A 24,889-nucleotide genomic window follows, 5' to 3' on the forward strand; every position below is an offset into this window, starting at 1 on the left:
TTATTTTGCTTTTGGTGTGAAATCCAAAGAGTCATTGCTGAGACTAATGTTGAGGCTATTATCCCTGTGTTTTCATGTATGTTACATGGTTTCAATTCTAGGTTCAAGTCTCTAATTCTTTTTGAGTTGATTTTTGTGTGTGTTGGTGTTAAGAGAGTGGTTCAGTTTCTTTCTCTTGCACGTGACTATTCAGTTTTCTCATCACCTTTTGTTGAGGAGACTGTCCCGGCAAAGGCTTAAAGAATGATACTAACACTTTAATTCAGAGAAAGGGGGCCTGGGTTTATTTTCTAATTTTAGTCACTAATTTGCCACACATTAGAAGTTCATTCGAGGGCATCTACTAAGAATTCAGAGACTGATCATGAGGGGCTGACTTGACAAGTAGGGAAGTGACACAGAAAGGAAATTACTAGAGCCAGGGCCCAATTCTTTTCATTTTCAATGTGTTCTATTCTATATTGCTAATAGTTTTTTCCCTATTCTTTTCATAGCACAGATGGAGAATTAGTCAGCACTCCTTAAATGGTAACTTCTTCTTATGTGAAGCTTGTTGTTAATAAGTGGTAAAACTAATTTTCATCCCTTAGAAGTAGATATTAGATAACCTTGAAGACTAAATGGCATCTATGTCCTGTTTGAAATGAAAAATACTAGCTCAGCCAAGCTTATTATGAAAACGTGTATGTGATATCTCACAGGAGTGTAAATCTAAGACCACTTTGGTATGTAACAATCGATGATCAGTTTCTTTTAATTTTTCATAGGAAACCTAAGCTCAGAGGTTAGTATTTTCTTGTCTTTTAGAACATGGAGGTAGGGAAATAAATATTCTGTGCTGATTGCCTTTGTCCGTGGGGAGTGCAGAACCTGATATTAAGGTCTCAGCAGATAAGTAGTAGAACAAAACTGATTTTCTACCTTGTGTGTGTGTCTTTGCTTCGTGACCAAGTAAGGCAGCTTCTTGGCTCCTAAAATGGGTTTTCCAGCCAAATGACTAATTCAAGCTTTCTTGGATGTTAAATTTAGATTCAGATAGTCGAATCTCACCTTAAATATTGAACATTTTTCACAGTTTGAGGATATAGCTTTATACCATAGACATTTCTTGCCACGTGCAACTGTGACTATTCTTTGACGTTTTCTTCTTAATCCTCTGCCTTTTTTCATAGTGGCATTCCAACATGAGATGCATAGGGACAGTTCTGTGTGGGAAGTTAGTAGGATACCTAAGAGAATAGGTAACATTTTGCTTACCTCTGTAAGCAGGCTATTTTCAAAACCTGCCAGATAATTGGAAGGATGTTTAAAGAACAAGTGCTTGCTTCACCTGACTCTTCCCTGTGTTTTTTTTTTTTTTTAACACAAGATATATTTTATTACATTATTTTTCAAGTTAGCTCTGGATGCATGTATCTTTCATCTAGTAACTACATTTCTTTTGGCTCTCGCATTCAGGTTGATAAGGCTGTCTTTTGAGAAGAGAATTTTGTGTGAAATGTTTTTTGTTGTGGGGTGCTAAAGCCAGGAGATTATAATATCTAATACACATTTCTTCATCACTTGTTACCTGCAATCGGGTCTCCATCTCTCTCATCTGCTAGAGCTCATTTTTTCATTCATTGATTCAACAGATATTTATTGCCTGTCATACGCTTACTCTTATGACAAATACTGGAATACAGTGATAAATCAGGCAGTTCTTAACCTCATTGAGTTTACGGTTTAGAGAGGAGGAGGTGAAGACTAAGGGAAAGACACCTCCTCTAAGGGCTGTTTCAGCAATCCAGGGAAGAGAAAATAAAGCCTGTATGAGCAGAGCAACAGTGGCAATAGGCTGAAGCCCATTCTAGAGACAGTAAAGAGGTAGAAATAAAAGAAGTTGGTTATTAATTGGCTTTGAGGAAGAGGGGGAGGGAAGGATGATTTGCTGGGAGCAAGTGACTCCCATTCACTGACTTAGGTAAGTGGAAAAGCAGGTTTGGGGAGGAGAATGATGAGTTTTATTTAAGAGATGTTGGGTTTGAGGTTGACAGCTCAGGAGAGCCATCTGGATAGAAGATACGTTTGGGAGATTAGGGAGTGGATGTTTGAGGACACAGTGGTGAACGAGCTCACCTAGAGCGAGTGTGAGGATTGAGCAGTGTTGACAACATTTAAGGAGCAGGCTGGGGAAGAGGTTCCTGATAAGGCACCCCCAGAGAGGCAGAAGCAGAGTGGAAGGGTGGGAGGAATGGAGCCTGTGATTTGTGGGGGCAAGTGATAGCCTTGCTGGAACATTTGCTGGAAGTCAGTGTTTCAAGGAGGAGAGCATGGTCAGTAGAAGCAAGTGCTGCACCTTCTTGGATAAGGACTGAAGAGGGTCTTTCCTTTCTCCTTCTTTCCTTTCTCTCTCTCCCTTTTTCTTTATTAGTATAGTTGACTCGATGGACGTGAGTCTGAGTGAACTCTGGGAGTTGGTGATGGACAGGGAGGCCTGGCGTGCTGCGATTCATGGGGTCGCACAGAGTCGGACACGACTGAGCGGCTGAACTGAGCTGATAGTTGACTTAGAGTGTTGTGTTAGCCTCAGGTGTGCAGCAGAGTAATTCAATTATACGCATATATCTATTCTTTAGATTCTTTTCCCTTACAGGTTATTACAAAGTATAGTGTACTGTTTACCCTGTGCTATAAAGTAGGTAATTGTTGGTTATCTGTTTTACATGGAGTAATGTACGTATCTTATATTGAGCAAAATGCTGATTTGAGACCTCTGTGAGAATTAATAGTGTGCCAGAGGTAAAAACTGGTTGGCAGTGAGAAGGTAGAGGCATTATAGGCAGTTTCATTGACTCTTGGCTGCCTTGGTTTCCCTAACATTGTTCGGTACTAATAACTCTTCTGCCTCTTTTCTTGAATTAGTTCCTTTTTTTTTTTTCCTAACACCATTTAAAAGAAACACTGTCCCAAACTGAACACTTTGTTCTCTGTTTCTGAGCTTTAGTTTTTTTTGTTTATAACATGGGGACTACAGATGGTGCCTTCCTCATAGAGTTGGCCTGAGGATTATGCGCACGCTCCGTGCAGTGCCTGGCCGGTTGTCATCAGTGCGGCTGTGCTGATGTAGTGGTCTCTGTCGTGGTCCTTATTGTTGCCATCATTGTCATCGTCTCACTCCTGCCTCACTGTTTGGAGATCTTGTCCATCATGAGAGCATTCGCTGCGGGCACTATGTAGAAGGAGTCAGCAGGGGGCTTCCCTGGTGCTTCAGATGGTAAAGAATCCCACACGCACACAGGGACTGTGTTCTTACTCTCTGGCCCAGAAGGGCCGTACATGTCACTGTTTTGTCAATTCTCTCAGTCCATTGTGATCATCTGCTTTTGTTTGGAGGGATTATACAGTCAAAGAGGAATGAAGGAATTGGTTCTTACTTTATAATGTGAATTTGGGCTTCCCAGGTGTCACTCGTGGGAATCTGCTTGCCAATGCAGGAGGTGCAAGAGACTCAGGATTGATCCCTGGGTTGGGAAGATCCCCTGGAGAAGGAAACGGCAACCCACTCCAGTATTCTTGCCTGAAAAATCCCATGGACAGAGGAGCCTGGAGCCTGGCTCCATTCCTCCAACTCTTCCACTCTGCTTCTGCCTCTCTGGAGGTGCCTTATCAGGAACCTCTTCCCCAGCCTGCTCCATGGTGTTGCAGAAGAGTCAGACATGACTGAGAGATTGAGCAATGTAAATTAGGACTCTCTTAGTTATCAGTGACAGAACCTGCCTCCGACTAACATAATTAAAGAAGGGTTCTGTTGGGATGGTACTGGTGTATCTTAGGCAGTACAAGCAGGACTTCACTAAGCTGGGGGGAGAACAGAGACACCACTGGCCCATGGGGACATCTGAAGTATCAGTTGTTTCTCCCTGTTTTCCTGCTCTAGGTGGTAACTGTTAAAGGTACAGAAGGCAGTTTACTGTTGCTCTGAGTTTGCTTTTCAGTATACTTCCACTTCGAGTTTTCTGTTTAATTCTCACAATTGTAATGAGGAAATTCACCTGAGGAAATTTGTGTTTGAGGGGCCTGAGATTTGGAACAGTCTCATGATATGTTGATAATCCCATGAGTGTTCAGCAGAGAGCTGGTACCAAGTCTAGCTTTCTAATGCCAGTCCTGCATATAGGCATTTATACCACACTGCCATCTCAGGACTGAAATTTTCTTTCACCAACTGTGATGTTATATTGAATATTATTGCATACTATTTTGTGACTCTGGAAATAACCTCTGTGTGTGTGTGTGTGTGAGAGAGATTTTCTTCTGACTAGTAGAAATTGTAGTTAATGGGAATTCTTATCTCCATGCTTATTCCTGTCTGAGGTCTTTTCTTAACTCAGTTCAGTTTAAGGACTGTCTGGTAGTTTAATGACTGCCTGCTCTTTTGTCTTTTGGATCAGTGGCGAAAACCTTGAGCCTAACAGGATTTAAACAGCTGAGCTAGCTGCAGTGTCCTGTTTTATTTCTTCTTTAGTTAATATTTTGTGGGGTGGGGAGAGTGGAGTAGGGGATGACACTCATAGGGCTTTGTGTGGGGGTTATCCTGAGTGTGTCTGCTGCTAAAGGCAAACACTTGTTTTCTCAATCTAGTGCTGTGGAGGCAGTCGGTGAGTGTATATGAATATTAACAACATATTTCCATTTATTTCTGGCAGCTTTAAATTGGGCCAGACCAGTGCAGTGTATGTCCTGTTTATGTGAGTGATGCCTGGTCTCTCTTTGCTGCATTGAGAGAGAGTCATCTTGCTTTTTCATTTTCTTTTTTAGGCAGGCATGTGCTGGTGAGGAATGGTGGGCCTTGGCAAAGTGTGGGACTGACTTGGATTCTTCTTTGTTATTGGCCATTCACTCCTCACCTTGATGCTGAGTTCAGCGTCCATTGCTCCCCTGGAACCCTTCCTCCAAGGTCGCCAGGACCTATGAGCTTTATGTTTCTGTCTTGACCTCCACCGGCCACCATGTGGCCTTGACTCTGTTGCCCTTCTCTTTTTGTCTCTTACAGTTTTCCTTCCTGTCTTCTTTTCTTCCTCCCTCCTTGCTTCCTAACCATCTTTTCACAGCTGCTATTTCAGGAAGTGTTGACGCTGGATCTGGCTTGCTTTTCTTACTCTGCATATTATCCCTGAGTAATCTCATCCCCTCAAATATTTATCACTTTGTAAATTTCCAGTGTCAGCCTGTCTCTTGAGCTCCTGACTTGGATATGCAAGTACCTGTGCATAACACCTTAAACTTAACATCTTCAGATCTAAACCCAGAAGGAGCCCTTCAGTAATTTCTGTCTTCACTTTAATTCATTCTCATTCTCTTTCCCTACCCACCCCCATCCCTTTGCCCTCCCCACTCTCTCTCCATCTTTCTATCAGAAAAGGTAACCATTGTCTTCAGAGTTGCTCAACCCCAACAAAGGGATCCTGAACCATCCTCCCTTTTTAATTATGGTACCATTGCCTCCACGAACTCTGTCCACTTTCTAATGTGACCCATCCTTCAGTCATGTGAGGCTCCTGGAACAGCTACTAATTAATACTTTGGTTTTTCAGATGGGGACACTTGGAGAAGTTGACAGATTTTCTCGTAATTACAGGGTTGGGAATTTTCAATGTTGGGAAAGTGTGTGGATCTTTTTCCTTCTTTGCAGGTTATTTATATAAGAAAGGGGAAAAGGAAACAAAGCAAGTGAACCAAAAGAGGAAAGCTAATGTCCTCCTGGTAATGGGAGTCCACAGGTATCAGTATTAATAATACTTCACTTTTTGAGACACCAGATTCCTTTTTTCACTGTTGTGTATATTTTTGCTTCACCACAGAGGAGGGGTTGAGACCTCAGTGTCCTAATTCAGAGCCACTGCTGATGATTAAAAAAAGATCTATTGAGATATAGTTCACATACTACACAAATCACACCTTGAAACGTGGTTTTTAGTATGTTCACGGGGTGGGAAACCATCACTGCCATGTAGTTCCAGAACATTTTTGTCCCCTGCTGCAAAACAAACCCCATATGCTGTCGTGGGCAGTCCCCACCTACCTAAGTCACCACTGACATATTTTCCGTCTGTAGACTTCGCCTGTTCTGAGTATTTCATATAAATAGGATCTCACAATATGTAGTCTTCTGTGACTTTCTTCACTTAGCATAACGTTTTCAAGGTTCATGTTGTCGCCTGTATTAGTACTTCATCTCCTTTGGTAGCTGATTATATTCTGCTGTGTGAATGTACCACTTTTTTTTGGTCCTTTTGTCAGTTGATGGCTATTTGGATTATTTCCACTTTTAAGATTTTACTATTATTGTTTTACTAATATTTTAATATTATGAATAATGCTGCAGTCAGCATTTGTGTAGATGTTTTTGTACATATGTGTTTTTTGTCTTTCTTGGCTATGTACCTAGCTTCCCTGGTGGCTCAGAGCATCTGCCTCCAATGTGGGAGACCCGGGTTTGATCCCTAGGTCAGGAAGATCCCCTGGAGAAGGAAATGGTAACCCACTCCAGTATTCTTGCCTGGAGAATCCCATGGACGGAGAAGCCTGGTAGGCTACAGTCCACAGGGTCGCAAAGAGTCAGACATGACTGAGCGACTTCACTTCACTTGACTTCATGGTAATTCTATGTTTAATCTTTTGAGGGACCACCAAACTGTTTTCCAAAGCAGTTGCAGCGTTGTGCATTCTCACCAGCGCTGTTTGAGAGTTCAGATTTCTCGACATCCTTTCCAGTGCTTTTTTGCCTGTTTTTTTCATTATAGCCATCCAGGTAGGTTGAAATGGTTATCTCCTGGTTTTGGTTTGCATTTCTCTGATGGTTAAGATGTTGAGCATCTTCTGTTTGCTTATTGTCCAGTCATGTATCTTCTTTGGAGAACTGTGTTTAATATATTCAAATCCTTCGTCCAATTTAAAATTTGGTTGTCTTCTTGTTACTAGTTATAAGAAATCTTGAGATGTTTTAGATACAAATCCTTTATCAGGTAAATTATTTGCAAATATTTTTCTCCTGTTTCTTGAGTTGCCGTTTCACTTTCTGGATGATATCACTTGCAGCATAAAAATTTTAAATTTTACTGTCCGAGCTGCAGGTTTTATTGGTATATTCAAGATTGTTCTGTGGGGAGGCAGAGGAAGGTTTTCCTGTCTTGGAAACTGGTGGATGTTTCAAAGTAGGCAGAAGGCAGGTAGAATCTCTCCACTTCTGGCCTGGTTCTTCTCCTTTTCTTCCCCATGTTGCCTCACTTATGACTCTTGATGGTCACACTGTAACAGATCTATCTTGGTCTTGGTCCTCCAGGTGCTGTGGCCCTGTCTCAGCATTTTAATCAGAGATTGCTATTTCCATAATGTTACGATGCCATGGATCTCATTTTATACCTCAGTTCCCCCTTAGGTCTCTTTTCTAAACAGAGCACTGCCCCTCATTGCCGAGTTGCTCTTGTCCGGAGTAGTAGTCAAGGTGTGTGCAGTCATGGAGTCTGGTGGCCCTGGAGTTAACCAGCAACAGCCCCTCCCTTTGGAGGAGCCACCTCTCTTCCAGTGTGTTTTATCTCGGGTTTGTTAGGCCTGTACCTAGAACTTCATGCCATTGGGAAGTTGGGCACAAATTTGTCTCATGCTTTTGAATGTCATGAATCAATATTTCATTTCATTTCAATCAGTATCATTTCAACAGAAACAGATTCAGATTTGGAAAACAAATTTATGGTTACCAAAGGGGAAAGATGAGGGGGAGGGATAAATTAAGAGATTGGGATTAACGTATACCCGATACTATATATATATAAAATAATCAACAAGGCCGTACTGTATAGCACAGGGAACTCTACTCCGTATTCTGTAATAACCTATATGGGAAAAGAATCCAGTAAAGAATAGATAGTTGTTTATGTATAACTAAAGTTGATTCATTGGAAAAGACTCTGATGCTGGGAGGCATTGGGGGCAGGAGGAGAAGGGACGACAGAGGATGAGATGGCTGGATGGCATCACCGACTCGATGGACGTGCGTCTGAGTGAACTCCGGGAGTTGGTGATGGACAGGGAGGCCTGGCGTACTGCGATTCATGGGGTTGCAAAGAGTCGTACACGACTGAGCGATTGAACTGAATTGACTGAAATCACTTTGCTAGACACCTGAAACTAACAAAATATTGTAAATCACCTACGCTGTGCTGTACCAAGTCATCTCAGCTGTGTCTGACTCTTTGTGACCCCATAGAAAATCGTTTCGAAAATGTTGGGGTATAGCATAGTGTTACTAAATTTTAGTTTTGTCAAGTAAGGACATTTGGCAATGTAGCTGCTGTCATGGAAATAAGATTTTTCTTATCAAGAGAATACCAAAAGGATAAAATTAGTTATATTTACTTTTGTAAAACGTCAGTGTATGGTCTTACTTTTCTTTCTCTCTCTGCCACTGAAAAATGCATTGTGGTCTGTGGACTGACATTTGGGAACCACACTTAACACACTCAACATAAATCTTTATTTGAAAAGTAGAACCTTAGCTTAATCAGGTATATTCTCTAGTATGATGCCAGATACCATTCTTACCCAGATTATTTACCTACACTGAAATTAACTATTTCAGTTGTTAAGTTAGATATATCTTCCTGTCCGTTGTACTGCTCTCTGCTGATATGTGAGTAGATGTCATAAAACAGAGGTGAATATGAAGAATTATTTTAGGTAAATGTGAGTATAAGTATGAATTGACCTTTACAAGATTAAAAAAAAATCCTCATTCAAAGGTAAAGTGGGTCCTGTTTACAAATACGGTGTATAATTCTGAATTATATATGTATATTCCAGACTGAGAGGCCTACATAAATTTTTATTGATTCTGTCTTGTCTAAATTAAAATGTCAAAGAGATATTAGTGTTTTATCATGAGATGGTTACTGACTGTCACGTTAGCACATTAATTATAGTAATTGGGCAGTAAAGAAGCCATAGGAATAGATAATATGGTATACGTTTTGATGAGATTGTAGTTATAGCCTCTTATTTATGGTAATAAAATCTTGTTAATCGACATCGCCAACAAGCTCTTTTGCTTTCCTTTTGTACTTTCCAGGTTGGTTCATAAGTCTCCTTAGAAACTATGAACCGAGAGCCGCAGATTATATAATAAAAGTCACATTCTAAGATTGTCTGTACTCGTTCATGGTATACACATGAAATTGATTTAGCAGATATTTGCTGATCATTCTTCTGAGTGCTCCAGTGTATACAGTGATATACAGAGCAGTGTCTGCTCTAAAAGACTAGTAATGGGGAAGGGAGGTGAAATGTCTGTATAGAAATAAATGTGACCCACATTGATTGAGTCACGGTTATGTTAGCCGCATGTGTTAAGTTCCTTAAAAGTGGGATGCACTACTATTCAAGTCCAGAAAAGGAAAGAATGATTCCAAGCATGGGTGACCAGTGATGCTGGAAGGCTCGGAGGTGGGGGAAGTACTCTGCATCATGATATAAGCTCTGAGCCGTCTCTGAATATACATCTGTGTTGTAGAAAAGTACAGTGAGAGGTAGATGGCTGGATGCACTGACATGGAAATCAGCTTTTGTTCTAGGCTCAGCTACCTTGCAACCTCATTTTGTGCCCTTGAGTATATAAAATTGATGTAATAATATGTGTCCAGCATCTCTCACTATGAAAAATGAGATAATGCGGAGGCCTTAAGCTGCTCCCTGTGGTGAAAGTCAGATTGCTTGGCAGGTGTTTTTTGTTTTTTGTTTTTTTTTTCAGGCAAGTTAGGCTACACATTTGAATGGGAGTAAGCTCAGCTTTCCATGACTAAAAGGATTAGTGTCCTTACCAGAGTGCCCAATTTATTGCTAGAGAATAGCATATTCTGTGTAACATTTGAACTGTTGTCTGAAAGATTGCTTGAATTCCTTAGAAAAACTTCTTATATGAACATCCAGTATAGTGATCACTGAATGATGTTAAAAAGGAAATAGCTGTGTATTGAGCTGCTACTGCTGGTTTATGGCCTTTACAATTCTCTTTAAAATTTTTACACCATGTCCATTTTTAAAAATTGAAGTATAATTGATTTACAACATTAGTTTCAGATGTACAGCAGAGTGATTCAATTCTCTCTATATTTATATATTATTTTCCATTACAGATTTATCACAAGATATTAAATGTAGTTCCTTCAGTTCAGTTCAGTTCAGTCACTCAGTCGTGTCCGACTCTTTGTGACCCCATGAATCGCAGCATGCCAGGCCTCCCTGTTCATCACAATCTCCCAGAGTTCACTCAGACTCACGTCCATCGAGTCCGTGATGCCATCCAGCCATCTCATTCTTGGTCGCCCCCTTCTCTTCCTGTCCCCAATCCTTCCCAGCATCAGAGTCTTTTCCAATGAGTCAGCTCTTCTCACGAGGTGGCCAAAGTACTGGAGCTTCAGCTTTAGCATCATTCCTTCCAAAGAAATCCCAGGGCTGATCTCCTTCAGAATGGACTGGTTGGACCTCCTTGCAGTCCAAGGGACTCTCAAGAGTCTTCTCCAACACCACAGTTCAAAGGCATCAATTCTTCGGCGCTCAGCCTTCTTCACAGTCCAACTCTCACATCCATACATGACCACAGGAAAAACCATAGCCTTGACTAGACAGACCTTAGTCGGCAAAGTAATGTCTCTGCTTTTGAATATACTATCTAGGTTGGTCATAACTTTTCTTCCAAGGAGTAAGCGTCTTTTAATTTCACGGCTGCAGTCACCGTCTGCAGTGATTTTGGAGCCCAAAAAAATAAAGTCTGACACTGTTTCCACTGTTTCCCCATCTATTTGCCATGAAGTGATGGGACTGGATTCCATGATCTTCGTTTTCTGAATGTTGAGCTTTAAGCCAACTTTTTCGCTTTCCTCTTTCACTTTTATCAAGAGGCTTTTTAGCTCCTCTTCACTTTCTTCCATAAGGGTGGTGTCATCTGCATATCTGAGGTTATTGATATTTCTCCCGGCAATCTTGATTCCAGCTTGTGCTTCTTCCAGTCCAGCGTTTCTCATGATGTACTCTGCATAGAAGTTAAATAAGCAGGGTGACAATATACAGCCTTGACGTACTCCTTTACTGTACAATAAATTCTTAATATCTATTTTATTTATAGTAGTTTGTATCTCTTGATCCCATACTACTAATTTATCCCTCCCCCCTCCCTTTCCCATTTGGTAACTATAAGTTTGTCTTCTGTATCTGTGATTCTTTTTCTGTTTTGTGTGTAGATTCATTTGTATTATTTTTTAGATCTCAGTGTTGACTGACATTGTAAAATACTTGTGTTTCACTGTCATATTTCACCATGTCCATTTTATAACAGAGGAAACTGGGGCCTAGATAAAATTTCAGAGTTAGACAACTATTTGAAGTGCAGCCCGTTGAAATGCAATGTGCTGTTTAACATGGCCGTGTGCTGCTTTAGTCTGATGCTTTTCTTGTAGCCCAGTGTCGATCAGTTGTGTGTGTGTGTGTGTGTGTGTGTATGTAAATGTTTGTTTTTTTTCACCAGGCTACTTCTAGAACTGCTGGAGTTGCTGTTTGACAAGTTTAACGCTGTAGCCACGGCGCACTCTGTGGTCCTGGGATACCTGCAAGATGTTGTGCTGACTCCACTGAGTCAGCAGGAAGATGTCAAATTGTATGACATGGCAGATGTGTGGGTGAAGATCCAAGATGTTCTGCAGGTAAGGCCCTTTGACAAAGGGTGCCATCTTGATTCAGAATCACAGGTAGGAACATAAAAAAACCAGCCACCTAAAGTATTTCCTTACTCATAAACAGAGTGAGAATGTCGTGTTTCTCTTTAAAGGTGATGGTTGCTGATGTAATGGAGTTCTGTCATCTTCAAAATACCTTTAAAATAAAGTGTTTTTGGCCAGACCTTAAAATTGGGACATTCTTAATATGTAGCAATCAGGTATCTTATAGTATTTGACTTCCTGTTGTAATGTACATTACTTTGCTGGAATTAGTCATATGTTTATGTAATCAGTATGAAAATGTTCTTAAACACTGTTTTATAAACATACATGTAGCTTAATTTTATGACCATTTTTCGTACAGTCAGCTCTTGAATATGTTGGGGTAAAAGACAGGTCAAGAGCTTATATTGAGAGATGAAGATAAACCTGTAAAGTATAAATGCATCACTTTGGTTTGTTGATGATCGGAGCAATGATATTAATGTTTGGTGTGATGCTGCAGAGGTGGTATTTAGAAATTTTATTATATTTTCTCTCCATGCGCCAGGAAAATGTATTTGATTTGGCCAGATGAAAATGAGAAATACAATTAAGAGTTAGCTGAAACAAATTTGACATAGCTCAATAGAAGTGACTTGGTTAGACATCATCTACTAATAGGAAAAATAATAAGTATATACAGGGAATTGAAAAATGTAGCTATGTAGAAATGAAATTATTTGCATAGCAAATAGGAGTCTTTGCAGGAAAAAATAAATCATGAATGTAAATTGTAGTCATTTTCGAGAGTATAGGCATGCTCTTGGTGGATTGATTGATTCCTGGTTATTCATTAGACAGTTTTTTGGAGGTAGTCTGTGCTTTATTAATGGTTCACTAGAAAGAATATAGATTGCAACTATATTCCTTGAGTTTGTTTTGCTGCTATGTTGATTACCATGCAACCATAGTAGGTGCTTGTTGAATATTTGTGTATTGAATAAAATATCTTTATTTTTCAGAAACTGGTTATTTAATATTTTATGTCTTGGTTTGTTCATCTGTCATGGAAACATAAACTTTTCAGGTTACATGCTTATTTTAAGGATAAGACAGTAGATTTTTAAAAATTAATTTTTATTGATGTATAGTTGCTAAGATAATAGATTTTTAAAGCTGTTTCAAAAATTGTTAGAATTAAATTCATTTGGTTCTGTCCATGATGAGGTTACCTCCTACCCAAAGTGACTCGAAACTGGATGGACTCTGGTAATCAGAATGGTTAGTTAAGAGAAGAGAATACATGAGGTCAGTTTCACCTTCATCCCAGCTTCTTCTCTGGGGATGCTTTCCAAACTGGGACATAGGAAAGTGAACAGACATTAGCAGACTCTAAGCAGATGAAGCAGAGGTCAGGTTTCAGGGATGTGGAGGCAGCTGCAGTTTGTGGATTAGGACACCAAAGTCGAGGGAATTGCAGTGAAGGGGCCCCAGAAATCTGAAGAGAGTGCTGTTGAGCCTTTGGTCAGAGATGAAGTTTCACACACTCCACGGTGTGGCAAATAGCTATCATGGGACTGTGAGCTGAATGGAAATTGCACAAGTTGCCAAATGCTGGGAAGCACTGGAGTTCAGACCAGCCAGTGTAAGGAGAACTTGGTGAACATCCTGGGCTTTCAGATGTCCCCAGAAAGGTTATGTTTTAGGACTTGGGCTATTCTAGCCCTATAGTAAGGGATACTATACTTTCACGTAATAAAGCTCCAAACCAGGTTTCTACAGTGTTAGCCCTCCACTCGTGAATTAACCTCCTGCCAGCACGAAACTGACTCCAAAGTAACATAATCCAGATTCTCGATAATGATTCACCACATTGTCCAGCATACGATTATTGTACTTGCAAAAAAGCGGAAAAATGACTCATCACCAGAATTTTTAAAATGTGATAAAGATTAATACCTGAAATGGAAAATATGCCAGATGTATTTAGCCACAGATTGCATGCTGTAGAAGAAAGAATCAGAAAACTTCGATAAAAATCTATCAAAACCAACCAAAACTATGAAATACAGGGAGAAATAGACTGAAGAGAACAATGGACAAAGCCATAATGTCCTGTGGGACAATATCATGGAATCCAACGTGTGTGTGGCTGCAAGTACAGACAGTGGGGAGAGAGATTGGGGCAGTCAGTTATTGGAAGAAGCTGTGACCCCAAATTTCTAAATTTGTTGAAAAACATAAACCCACAGATACAAGAAGCTCAACAAATCACAAGGAAGATTAACACAAAGAATACCATACCTAGACATATTATCATCAGGTATCTGAAAAGCAAAGAAAAAATCTTCAAGGTAGCCAGAGGAAAAAAGGACACACTGCCTGTAGGGAACCAGTGATAAAATGTTTTTTTGTTTCACTAACTTCTCATTAGAAATAGTACAAGCCAGACAGAAATCGGTGTATATCATCTTGAAAGATCGGGAAAATTTACCTCCAGTTTGATACCTAGTCCCATCCTTGACCTTCTGAATAAGAATCACTGTGGATAAGCACTGGATTTTGTGGGGTTGTTTCAGCTCCTAAGGTGATTCATTTGTTTGAGATCCTGTAATTAGGAGCTGTTGCTTTGGGCCAGTGGTTCTCAAAGTATGTTTCTTGGACCAGCAGTATTTGTGTTACCTGGGAGCATGTTAAAAATGCAGATTTTTATTCCTACTTCATAGTTACTGAATCAGAAAGTCTAGGGGTGCGGCCATACATTCTGTATTTTAATAAATCCTTTCAGGTGACCTATATGCACGTCCAAGTTTGAGGACCTTTGTTTTAGGTGATACTGGCCCATTGTGGATTTTGACTGGCATGTAGTGAGATGAAGTTGGATTCATATGGTAGCATTGAAAGGGCTGGGTGTAGAGGCTGGAGACTAAAGCAAGGCTACTATTAGTATTTTGTATGCTAATGGAGAATCAGTGGGTTATATTATTTGAGATGTTGTCTTATAGTGGAGTAAATGACAGGCTTTCATGGAGCATGTTAGAGGAGTACAGTAAAGAGAGAAAGATTTGTAAACCTTTAGGAGTCTTTTGGAAACTCTAAAACCATGTAGTTGACTTTTGCTGCTTTTTCGTATGACAGATATTTTAGTGTTTAAGCTATTGGGGCCAACTATGTGCTCTTATCGTCTGTCGCCCCCTTCTGCTCTCTATCTTTCCCAGCATCAGGGTCTTTTCCAGTGAGTTGGCTCTTCTCATCAGGTGGCCAAAGTATTGGAGCTTAGGGCCAACTTAGTTTTCTTAAACTTGTTGGTGGAATGCTCTTAAAGTTAAGATCATTCCTGGAGAACAGAGTTGAGAACCATGGATGCCTGCAGTTAAGCATGTACCTACATGAATGAAGGTGATGGGATCATATAAATGGAGTTTCAAGTGTTACAGAGTTTGAATTTTAGTGCTTCTTTGAATGGAAAGTGTTTCTTGCTGAAAAATTGAAATGCTCTTCTGTGTATTAAATGTTGGAAAAGAAAACAATTTTTGATCATGTAGACTTTGGCAGCCTTTCTCCACTGGAACCTGGGCTGTCCCTGGCAGGCAGAATCCGTCGTGTAGTTGGAAGGCTCATTTGTCTCAGCGTGTTTGTGTCTGGAGACAGCTGTATGTGGAGACAAGGCTGTAGCTATCACAGTAACAGGGTGTCAGCATTTTCTCCTGGTGTCGGCTCTGTGGCCACACACCGTTGAACTCCCTTTTCAATTTTACACTCTTTTTGAAACTGTGATAATAGGAATACATGTTTTTGTCCCTCTGAGCAGCAGCAGTACCTTCCAAAATGTCACCTGCTTGATGACATGCCTGTCATACCATTGACTGCACATTTTTAAGTGTATAAGACTGCGGTATACTAGAAACACAAAATACTCCATTTCTTGTGGGATTTAACAGAGGAAGTAAGAGGATCACTTTGAACAAACATATATTTCAGGTGTTTTGATTCCGGAAAAAAAAACAACAACTCATTTTTTCCCTCATCTCTTTTCAAAACAAAACTGCTTGCTTTGTCATTGTTGGCTTACGTGTGTAACCAACCCCTGAATGTACCAGATAGTGTTGTGCAGATGGAAGCGGAGGGTGGTAATTACACTGTCGAACCAGTGGAGGTGACACCACAAGACACTTCACTTTACAGCGCCCCGAAGCAGAGACAGAATGGAACATCATCTTACTTTTGTTAACTGCCACCGAAATGTTTACATAGTGATAAAACTACCCTCATGCAGAGAGAACTTGAAGTTTGCTGTCAGATATGAAAATCCACAAATTGTGTTGGTACTGACCCATGACCTGGAGGGTTTTTCAAGGAGACAATTGCAATTTCTATTTTGAATCCACGTCTGAAACTAGGTTATTCTTAGATTTTTATTTCATTTGATATTTTGGTTAGCTGAGGATTCTATTCCCCTTAGAGGAAAACTAGGTTCCCCTCCCGCCCCCAAGTATTTTAGGCTGGAGAACTTGTGAGATTATTCTTGCAGAAATAGTTACTCTTCATTTTGCAGCCTTTAAAGCTCTTTGATAGCCGCTATTTTGAGTGGCATATTAAAGACATGCTGTCAGCCAGGCCGCTGAGTCTTCAGAAAGGTGCTAGGATGTTTGTTCTGTCTTGTCAATGGATAGTGTGCTGCCCGATGAATGGGATGCAGTTAACATGAGCAAGTTAAAGGAGAAATCTTCTGAATTTAAGTCAGTTTCCATTGCCTAGGACTCTCCGTATGTTCATTACTGAAAGCAGGAAGCGCTGGGCAGCCAAGGAGATCCCTCTGGTTCCCAGTGCGTTTGTGGCAGTTGCACAAGTTCAAGGCTCCGTTACAGCACCGGAGAGTCATATGTAGAGCTCAGCTTGCCCTGGCCTCCTTTTAAAATGTTTCAGTCAGCGATTTAAATGCCTACCTTGGCTTGGACTTTGACATGTTGACATTCAACTGGAAAACCTATGATATTTTTAGTTGACACATTTAGTCGAAAAAATTTTAGTTCTTGTATTTTTAAAGATTTTGGGTTGAGGAATATGTCTTCTTAGGAATTTTACTAAGTGTATGTAAAGAAGTTTTATTTATACCTGTATATGTATACATGTTTTCAAATTGTGAAAATTAAGGATTTCAGGATTTAGTGGATATCAGTCACTGAATAGAGATTTGGCTTTTCCAATCCTAAAATGCCGGGTATTTTGTTAAATTCAGTAAAATTGATTTAAGCCCTTGCTTTACCACATAGGGTCAAAAAAATGATCTCATTTATGTTTGTTGCCAGTGGCTTCAGTTTAGATAACCTGAATGTTCTGAATATCTTAGTAGTCACAGCTATTAGTAGTCATTGAACCTTCCTCCCAATCAGAATGACCTGTGGATCCTACATCTACAAAGCCTCTTTTAATAGAATTCCAGCTGATTCTAGTGCACAGTCTGGTTAAGAGCTACGATGAGCAAGTAGTTATAGATGTGGTCATATTAAAACCAAGACTGTTAGGAGACAAGTCTTAAGGGCTGGGAGAAGTTTGTAAGAAGTGAGTTTAGTATTTTATTTGGAAAGATGTGCCACTGTGGCATGTTTAGGAGGGAGTGTATGTTCTGTGAAGTAAATAATGATAGCATGTTGAAGCTCCATGAAGACAGGAAAATGCTGTTTAATATCTACACACTTTAAAGGGGAAAGGAAAACTAAATGACTGTGCTGTAATTAATCTCCATTGAGAGATTTTGGTCAACTTTTCTTAGTAGCCCAAAGACAGCAAACATAAGAAACAGATGTTTTGTTTCTTCTCTCCCCACCCCTATTTATTACTTATATAAGTTTTTCAGGTTTATATTAATGGAAGTTTGTTATTTTTAACTAAGGGAAAAGACTTTTCTTTTTTAAGATGTATAGGTAAAAGAAGTTTATGAAATTAATTTTGCAGGGAGCTGGGACAAAAACATAACTAACAATAATACAGAGCTGTTTATGGTCGCGGGGAAAAATTTTAGAGGAAGGGGTCAGAATGGGTTAAAGTACTTGAGCTCATGGGCAAGGAGAGATTTGGAACATCCAAACATGATTAGGGTTGAATACGTAATACAAATAGTATAGAGGGCTAGGAAGAATGGAGGTTTTTTGCATCAGTTTAGGAAAGTGTTACCAAAAATAAATTTGAATAATTTTGGCTGCCATAGAGACCTTTAAATAATCGAGACTGGGCAATTTGGACTTGTGTCTTTTGGCCATAGGCTGCCATTACATTTTTTTTTTTTTTTTTTGGTTTTTATTACTGGAAACATCAAACAGGTTCAGAAATACAAAGAAATGTATAACGAACCCCCATGCACCCAGTTTCCAATGCTACCAATATATAGTCCTGTTGTCTCATTTCTACCCTTGCCCATTTCCCTTTTCCTTATTTTAAAAAAGTCCTAGAGAGCTTATTGTTTTATCTGTAGTCCAATGTGAATCTCAGAAAGATAAAGGTCTCCTTTTAAAAACTATAATCATACCTAAAGGCATAATTTTCTTACTATCAGATATCCAGCCAGTGTTCATATTTCCCATTTCTCAAATGTCCTAATTGTATGTTTTTTACAGTTTATCTGAATCAGGATTCAAATAAGGTTTAAACACAACAGTGTGCTTATTAAGTTTCTTGAAACTCTTTTAATGTATAATTTCCTGTCCATCTCATTTTTACCTCTTTAAATTTATTTATTGACAAAGCCAGATCATTTGTCCTGTAGAATTTCCTACATTCTGGCTTTTAGTGATTGCTTCCCCACGGTGTCTTTTGCTATTTATTGATGTTCCTAACTTAGGTCAAGAGGCTTCATCAGATTTAAATTGTTCTGAGGAGGGCATGATTACTTCATAGATGATGGTTGATGTTACACTTTTTCAATAGAGGAGTGAGATGGTGAAAGCAGTATTTTTAGGATGAGTTTTCTGGCAGCAGTGTTCACAGTGAATCACTGGAGAAGGAAATGGATGGAGAGATACCAATTAGAAGGCAAGTCCAATCGATACAAGAAGGAGGGGCTAGACTAGGGCAAGGCCCATGAAGAGAAAGAACACAGAGCTAAGAGAGAGCTTTTGAAAGAGTGAATTTTCTGAGCGTTTTAACATTGACTCTAAGAAATGGAGAGTCTCAAGTCAGGGTGAAGTTTTGAGCCTGTGTGGTTGGGAATTAGGATCAAGAAGATAGTGCTTTGTGCTTGTTAAATGTGAGGCATTAACAAAATATCCCCATAGAATTGCGTTTCAGGCAACAAAATATCCCCATAGAATTGCGTTTCAGGCAACTAGAGACGGGACCCTGGAGGCTAGGGGAGAGCTTAGGGTGGGAGATAGAAATTTAGGGACCGTCTGTCTGCCTGTGGATAATAGCTGACTCTATGCTAATGGACCAGCTCAGAAGCTCCTGAGTGTAGGAGTGAAGCGAGGACCGTTTTCCTTCGGTGCATGCGTGCGTGCTCAGTCATGTCTGACTGTTTTGTGACCCCATGGACCATTGCCTGTCAGACTCCTCTGTTCATGGAATTTTCTAGGCAAGAACACTGGAGTGGGTTGCTATTTCCTTCTCCAGGGGATCTTCCCAACTCAGAGATCAAATGTATGTCTCCTGCATTGGCAGGCAGATTCTTTACCATTGCACCACCTGGGAAGCCCTGCTTTCGTTTGGTAGTCCATCAGTTCAATCAGCTCTCCAGTGTTGCTCCAACCAGCATATGTTATAGTTTCTAGAGACTGAGGCTTCTAACAGTGATGCCACATTTTGCCTTTCTTTGTGTCTGCTTTTTTCCATTATGTATGGTTGATACGGTAGCAATGTTTGAGCAGGACCCAAATGCTGTTCCAGTTAGAGATGGTGGCTTTCAGATTCTGGCCATTCCTTAGGGGATGTGGACAGACACCTTGGAGAGGGACTAAAAGCCTATTTTAACAGATCTGCAAGTGATCCCCAGAGGAAGTGAACAAACAAAGCAAGCAGGACAAAAAGTCCATTGGGCCAGCCATTAGGAAGAGACCCTGGAGTTGGGATAATGTGAGGTTTAATTCCCTCATAATCCCTGGACCAGGCTACACCGTGGCTATATCATGACTGAGAACTGGTATGTGAAGCTGGCTCCAAGAGTTTCCTGATATGTTCCCTGTTTCTTCTCTCAGATCCACCAGAACTCCAGGGAATGTGGTTAATGGGAAGCCACAAAAAGTAAATATAGTCATTAAAAGTCCTGCCTGACTTAAAGGAGCTTAAGAAGCTGTTACTCAGAGATCTCTCAAACTGCTTTACAGCATCTCATTCACCACCTGTGTGTCATGTACACTTTCGCTTAGTTATAGAAGGATGGACAGAATACAGTTTTGCTCCCATATCTATACCTATAATACCATTCAGGTGCTGAAAAAACCTGAGCCCTTCACAGAAGAATTGTCTTTAGAATCATTTTAAGTTATATTATCCTTAAGATTATAGCAAATTGTATAGCATTCAAAGGTGCAATTTTTTTTTTTTTTTTTAAGTATTTCTGGTCTTCCCAGAAGTCTTTGTTGGTGTTGTTGGAGTGGCACGGTAGTGAGAGGCATGAATCTTTTTTGATGAGCTCCCTAAAAGTTTTGAAGGATTTTTAAAAAATAAAAAGTGAGCAATGATAGCAAAATGCAACACTTGGGATAGGATTCCATCTAAGGAGAAGAAGAAGGGCTGCCTCCAAGTGAACTGCAGCAGATGACGAAACCTCAGCACGGAATAGCCAGTTTCACGGGGGTGATAAATTTTGACAGCACATTAGTTATGTGTTAGCAGCGTGATATGGCAATGAAAAAGGCCAGCGCTATTTTGGGCTGTGCTGCACGAAACAGCGTCTCCTCCTGGAGCTGAGACTGATCATCTTCATCTCCCCGGTTTGGGGGAGATAGCATCTGGGTTGCTGCCTTGAGTGTCAGGCACGTGTGCACCAGAATGACAGACAAACGGGTGGGAATCCCAAGCCGAGCATCTGTAGTGATGAAGGACTTGAGATGAGGCACGTTTCAGTGCTTTTTGGAGAACTAGCACGTTTAGGAACAAGCACGGAAGCCAACAGAGGTTAACCTTTTCGGAGATGGGATGACACTGAAGAAACGAGCATCATTGTGAAGTTAGTCACTCAGGGAGTCATGACTCTCCAATAGTTGGCATTGATACGATACAGAGCACTTTTCAGGGGTTGCTTAAGTGTTTTCACAGAGAGCAGATCATCGAAAAGGGCCCCAAAGTAAAATTAAGTACTTGTTTATAGTCAACCATGTTTTTAATACAAAGGAACACAAAATCAGTACGGATAATGTAGGTCTGATGCTTTTGATTGGAAAATCGAATGCAGGTGTTGAACTTGGAACAATGAGGGTGAGACCTTTACAGTGGTTTTTAAAAATTCAAATGTGAAATGAACACAGTAGTATAGATGAGCACAGCAGAAAGACAGACATGCAGAATGTCAGCTGACGTGTCAGGGTATTTCTACAGTGAGAACTATTGGGCCATAGGATGGTCCCCTAGGAAAGTGGAGTTGAATATCATCGGCCATTTGATCCTGACAGAACTGAATGTGTATCAGTTGGGAAATAGACTGAACATCCCTGCACCTCTTTTATTTCTTTCTTCTCTGATTCTGGGTCCTGGTTGATGTCTGTTCACCTGCTGCGATCAGAAAGAAATACCACCTCTTGTTTTCCTCCACCCAGGCACATTTTAGATGCTCTGCTGATTGACATAAGCTAAAGTGGAGATTCATTGCCCTGAGGTTGACCCAGCAACAGAGTCGCCTGATCTTAGAGAATTACTCCCCTGTGTTTGAGATGCAGGTCAATAGGGTCCCTCACTGGAGGCAGATACTTTTGATCAAGAGGGGTGCTGGGTATGGGGTCAGGATCTTCATTAGAGACACCTAATAACCCTGTAGGGTTGCCAGCTGGCCTCCCTGGGGTGCAGCGGAGTAGAAGAGCTTCAGGAGTGAATACCAGTCCCATCCCACCTGCTCCTCCCAGGATTTTAATTTAAGGAAAAAGGATATTCAGGTTAGGTGATCATAGACTCTTCCTCTATCCTGTAAAAATGTGATAATTCCAAGATTTTCGATGATTAAGGGCTTGAAAGAAAAGCTTGACTCCTTATGTTATGGTGGTGGTGCACGGGCCAGTCTTTGTAGTAGCATCATTGTATAGTAAAAGAAGCAAATTGGAAATGCAAATTAAATTTAGGTTTATTACAAATGATCCATTTCCTTGTATTAGGTTGTGCATAAGGTGTTTTCTTTTTCTGTTAGTTATTCAAGGGTTCCCACAATTTGGACAAAGCCTGTTTTTCCTTCTTTAGTTTACCCTTGTCCTGTGTGCCGTGCTGTGCTCAGTCGTGTCTGACTCCTTTGTGACCCTATGGACTGTAGCCCTCCAGGCTCCTCTGTCCGTGGGATTCTCCAGGCAAGAATACTGGAGTGGGTTGCCATTTCCTTCTCCAGGGCATCTTCCCGACCCAGGGATTGAACCCAGGTCTCTTAGTTTCCTGCCATGGCAGGTGGACTCTTTACCACTGAGCCATTTGGGAAGTCCTATAGAGATGCTGTATTCTAATTAAATTAGTCTCTCTCTGTCCTCCAGATATGACACTGTCCCTTCTCACAGCAACACTTGTTGGTCCTGTACATCCTTCCCACTGTCTTTGCCCTCATGCCTGAATATCTTCTCTAATATACTCCAGTCTTCTCTGTTATCTCATCTGGAAGCATTCACTGAGCATTTCCTTTCAAGAACTCATTGCCCTTGTATTACTACTTGTTCGACACGTCTTGTTAGTTCTCTTTTCTTTGCTGAATCTACATCTTTTCAGTCAGGTAGAAGCCCTCTGGAGGATCATTTCTTATACATCAATCAGTTTCTCACTGTGCTTTCCCACATACAGTTTTTAATTCCTTTTTCAACTAGACTTTAAGCCTTTTGAGAGAAGGAGTGGGACTGTTGTTTATTAGCTATGAGTTCCCTGCCTGCCCCCAAATTTGGTACCACTTCCTATGTTCAGTATGTACCTAATTAACATTTCTTGAATGAATGAATAGTAGATACCCAATACATATCAATTGAACAGTTGATTTTAGGACTGTATTTTAATGTATTTATTTGGGCTGGTCTGGGTCTTCATTGCTGCATGTGGACTTTCTCTAGTTGCAGCAAGCAGAGACTGCTCTACTTGCGGTGCATGGACTTCTCATTGCAGTGATTTCTCTTGCTGCACAGGCTCAGTAGTTGTGGTACATGGGTTCAGTTGCCCTGCGGCATGTGGAATCTCCTTGGGCCAAGGATCAAACCTGTGCCCCCTGCATTGGCAGGCAGATTCCCAACCACTGGACCACCAGGAAAGTCCTAGGATTGAATTTTAAATGCTTTGTAATTGTGATGAACTTTGTAGATTTAAAAGTCATGTATTAATAGCAGAGGACTCATAAAGCTTTGTGACAATGAAGACTTGAAAGACTGCTGCGTTCCCAGGAGAGCAGTTCATCCTCTCCTTCACTGGATGGCAGTGAAATCATCCCTGGGGTTTCTCTTGACCAGGCAGAATAGCTCCAGGTTCCACATAAGGGGCATGAAATAATGTTGGCAAGAGAAACTGTTAATAATTGAGACCATCACCAGCTTGTTAGTATTGGGTTGGTCAAAAAGATCATTAGAGTTTTTTCTGTAGGATGTTATGGAAAAACCTGAACAAACTTTTTGGTCAACCCCATAGATAACAGTGCTTGCTTATCAGCATCATTTTCACTATGAGTATGACAATACTTTTTAGGGGCTTCCCTGGTGGCTTAGATAGTAAAGAATCTGCCTGCAGTGCTGGAGACCCAGGTTCGATTCCTGGGTGGGGAAGATCCCTTGGGGGAGAAAATGGCAACCCACTCCAGTATTGCCTGCAGAATCCCACAGACAGAGGAGCCTGGCAGGCTACAGTCCTTGGGGTCTCAAAAAGAGTTGGACATGACTGAGCGACTGACACAGGCACTGAGGATACTTTTGGAAGAATGGTGACAATAGTTGGCTAAGTCAAAACGATCCCCAAATTGCCCTTAGTTCTTTGGGGAAAAAAGAAGATTTTATGGTTTGATTTTTCATTTCGATTGTCTTATCCACATTAAGTAAGTTCTTGTTCATATCTTGCTATAAGTGAACCACACTTGCTGTAAACTGAATCCACTTCTTTCAGTGATGTGTTTTGTGTGTAATTGCCTTCTTTGAGTGCTAAGTCTTTCTTTAGAATCATTAGAGCTGTTATTATGGAATTCTTCTGAGTAAATGCTATTTAATAAGAGCATGCATTTTGCTGAGGGGCAGCTGCCAGGGAGCGGCATGGGGGTGTGTCCTCAGAGTGTGGTTTGTGAGGTGGTCTGTGGTCCTCCAGGGGATGAGGTGCTGTAGAAATGTAAGGCTTTTATTTTAACTCCTGGGCCACTATACAGAAAAAAGCTGTGCTAACATTATTGATGATACTTTGGCATACCAAAGAATTAAACAAAAAAAGTCATCTTAATTTTCAGCTCCATTAGAGATGCAAGAGTCACAAAAGATGTTTGCCAAGTGGGAAGGGACTAAATTGGTAGGCAAAAAAAAATTTAATTTCAAGCTTCAAGAGGATGTTACAAACCTAGCATTAAAAAAGATCCAGCCAAAGGTGACAGTGCCCTTTTTAAAGACCAGCAAAGTTACAAGAGGGGGGAGAATGGTCAAAAGGAACTACAAGAATATGAAATTAAAATTGCCATAATTGAGTCCGTTTATGGTAGTAAATTACTTCTGAGAGCCTCAATTTGGAGGTGCCCAGCTAGTTTATGGTAATTAGTATCATTTTGCCGTGGTCGCCAAGTCTTTATATGTTGTTGCTGGTCAAAGAGTGGTACTTTTGCCTGTCTATTTTTTTTTTTTTTTTTAAGCTGGTAGCAATTGGAGATGATGAAAATCCATTTACTTGGGGAAGGGTAAAGGTGAAATTCCTAAAATGAAACAAGGATGCTTAAATTGCTCACTTGGAAGGAAGTTTCCACTTTTAATAAAGAAAATACTCTTATAATTTTCTTCTACCTGCATATAAACACCATTCCAGTGTATATGATGAGC

The 24,889-nt window shown here is 40.5% G+C and overlaps 1 protein-coding gene across 1 annotated transcript in view; it reads left to right on the forward strand.

Moving 5' to 3' along the window:
• The window catches only part of EXOC4 (exocyst complex component 4), an 816,823-nt gene that overhangs the window by 96,879 nt on the left and 695,055 nt on the right, over window positions 1-24,889 (forward strand). The window contains exon 7 of the mRNA XM_052638352.1: window positions 11,558-11,732. Coding sequence (XP_052494312.1) covers window positions 11,558-11,732 — 175 coding nt within the window. The remainder of the gene's footprint in view (window positions 1-11,557; window positions 11,733-24,889) is intronic.

This window comes from Budorcas taxicolor, chromosome 4 (genome assembly GCF_023091745.1).
Source record: "Budorcas taxicolor isolate Tak-1 chromosome 4, Takin1.1, whole genome shotgun sequence".
Taxonomy (NCBI): Eukaryota; Metazoa; Chordata; class Mammalia; order Artiodactyla; family Bovidae; genus Budorcas; species Budorcas taxicolor.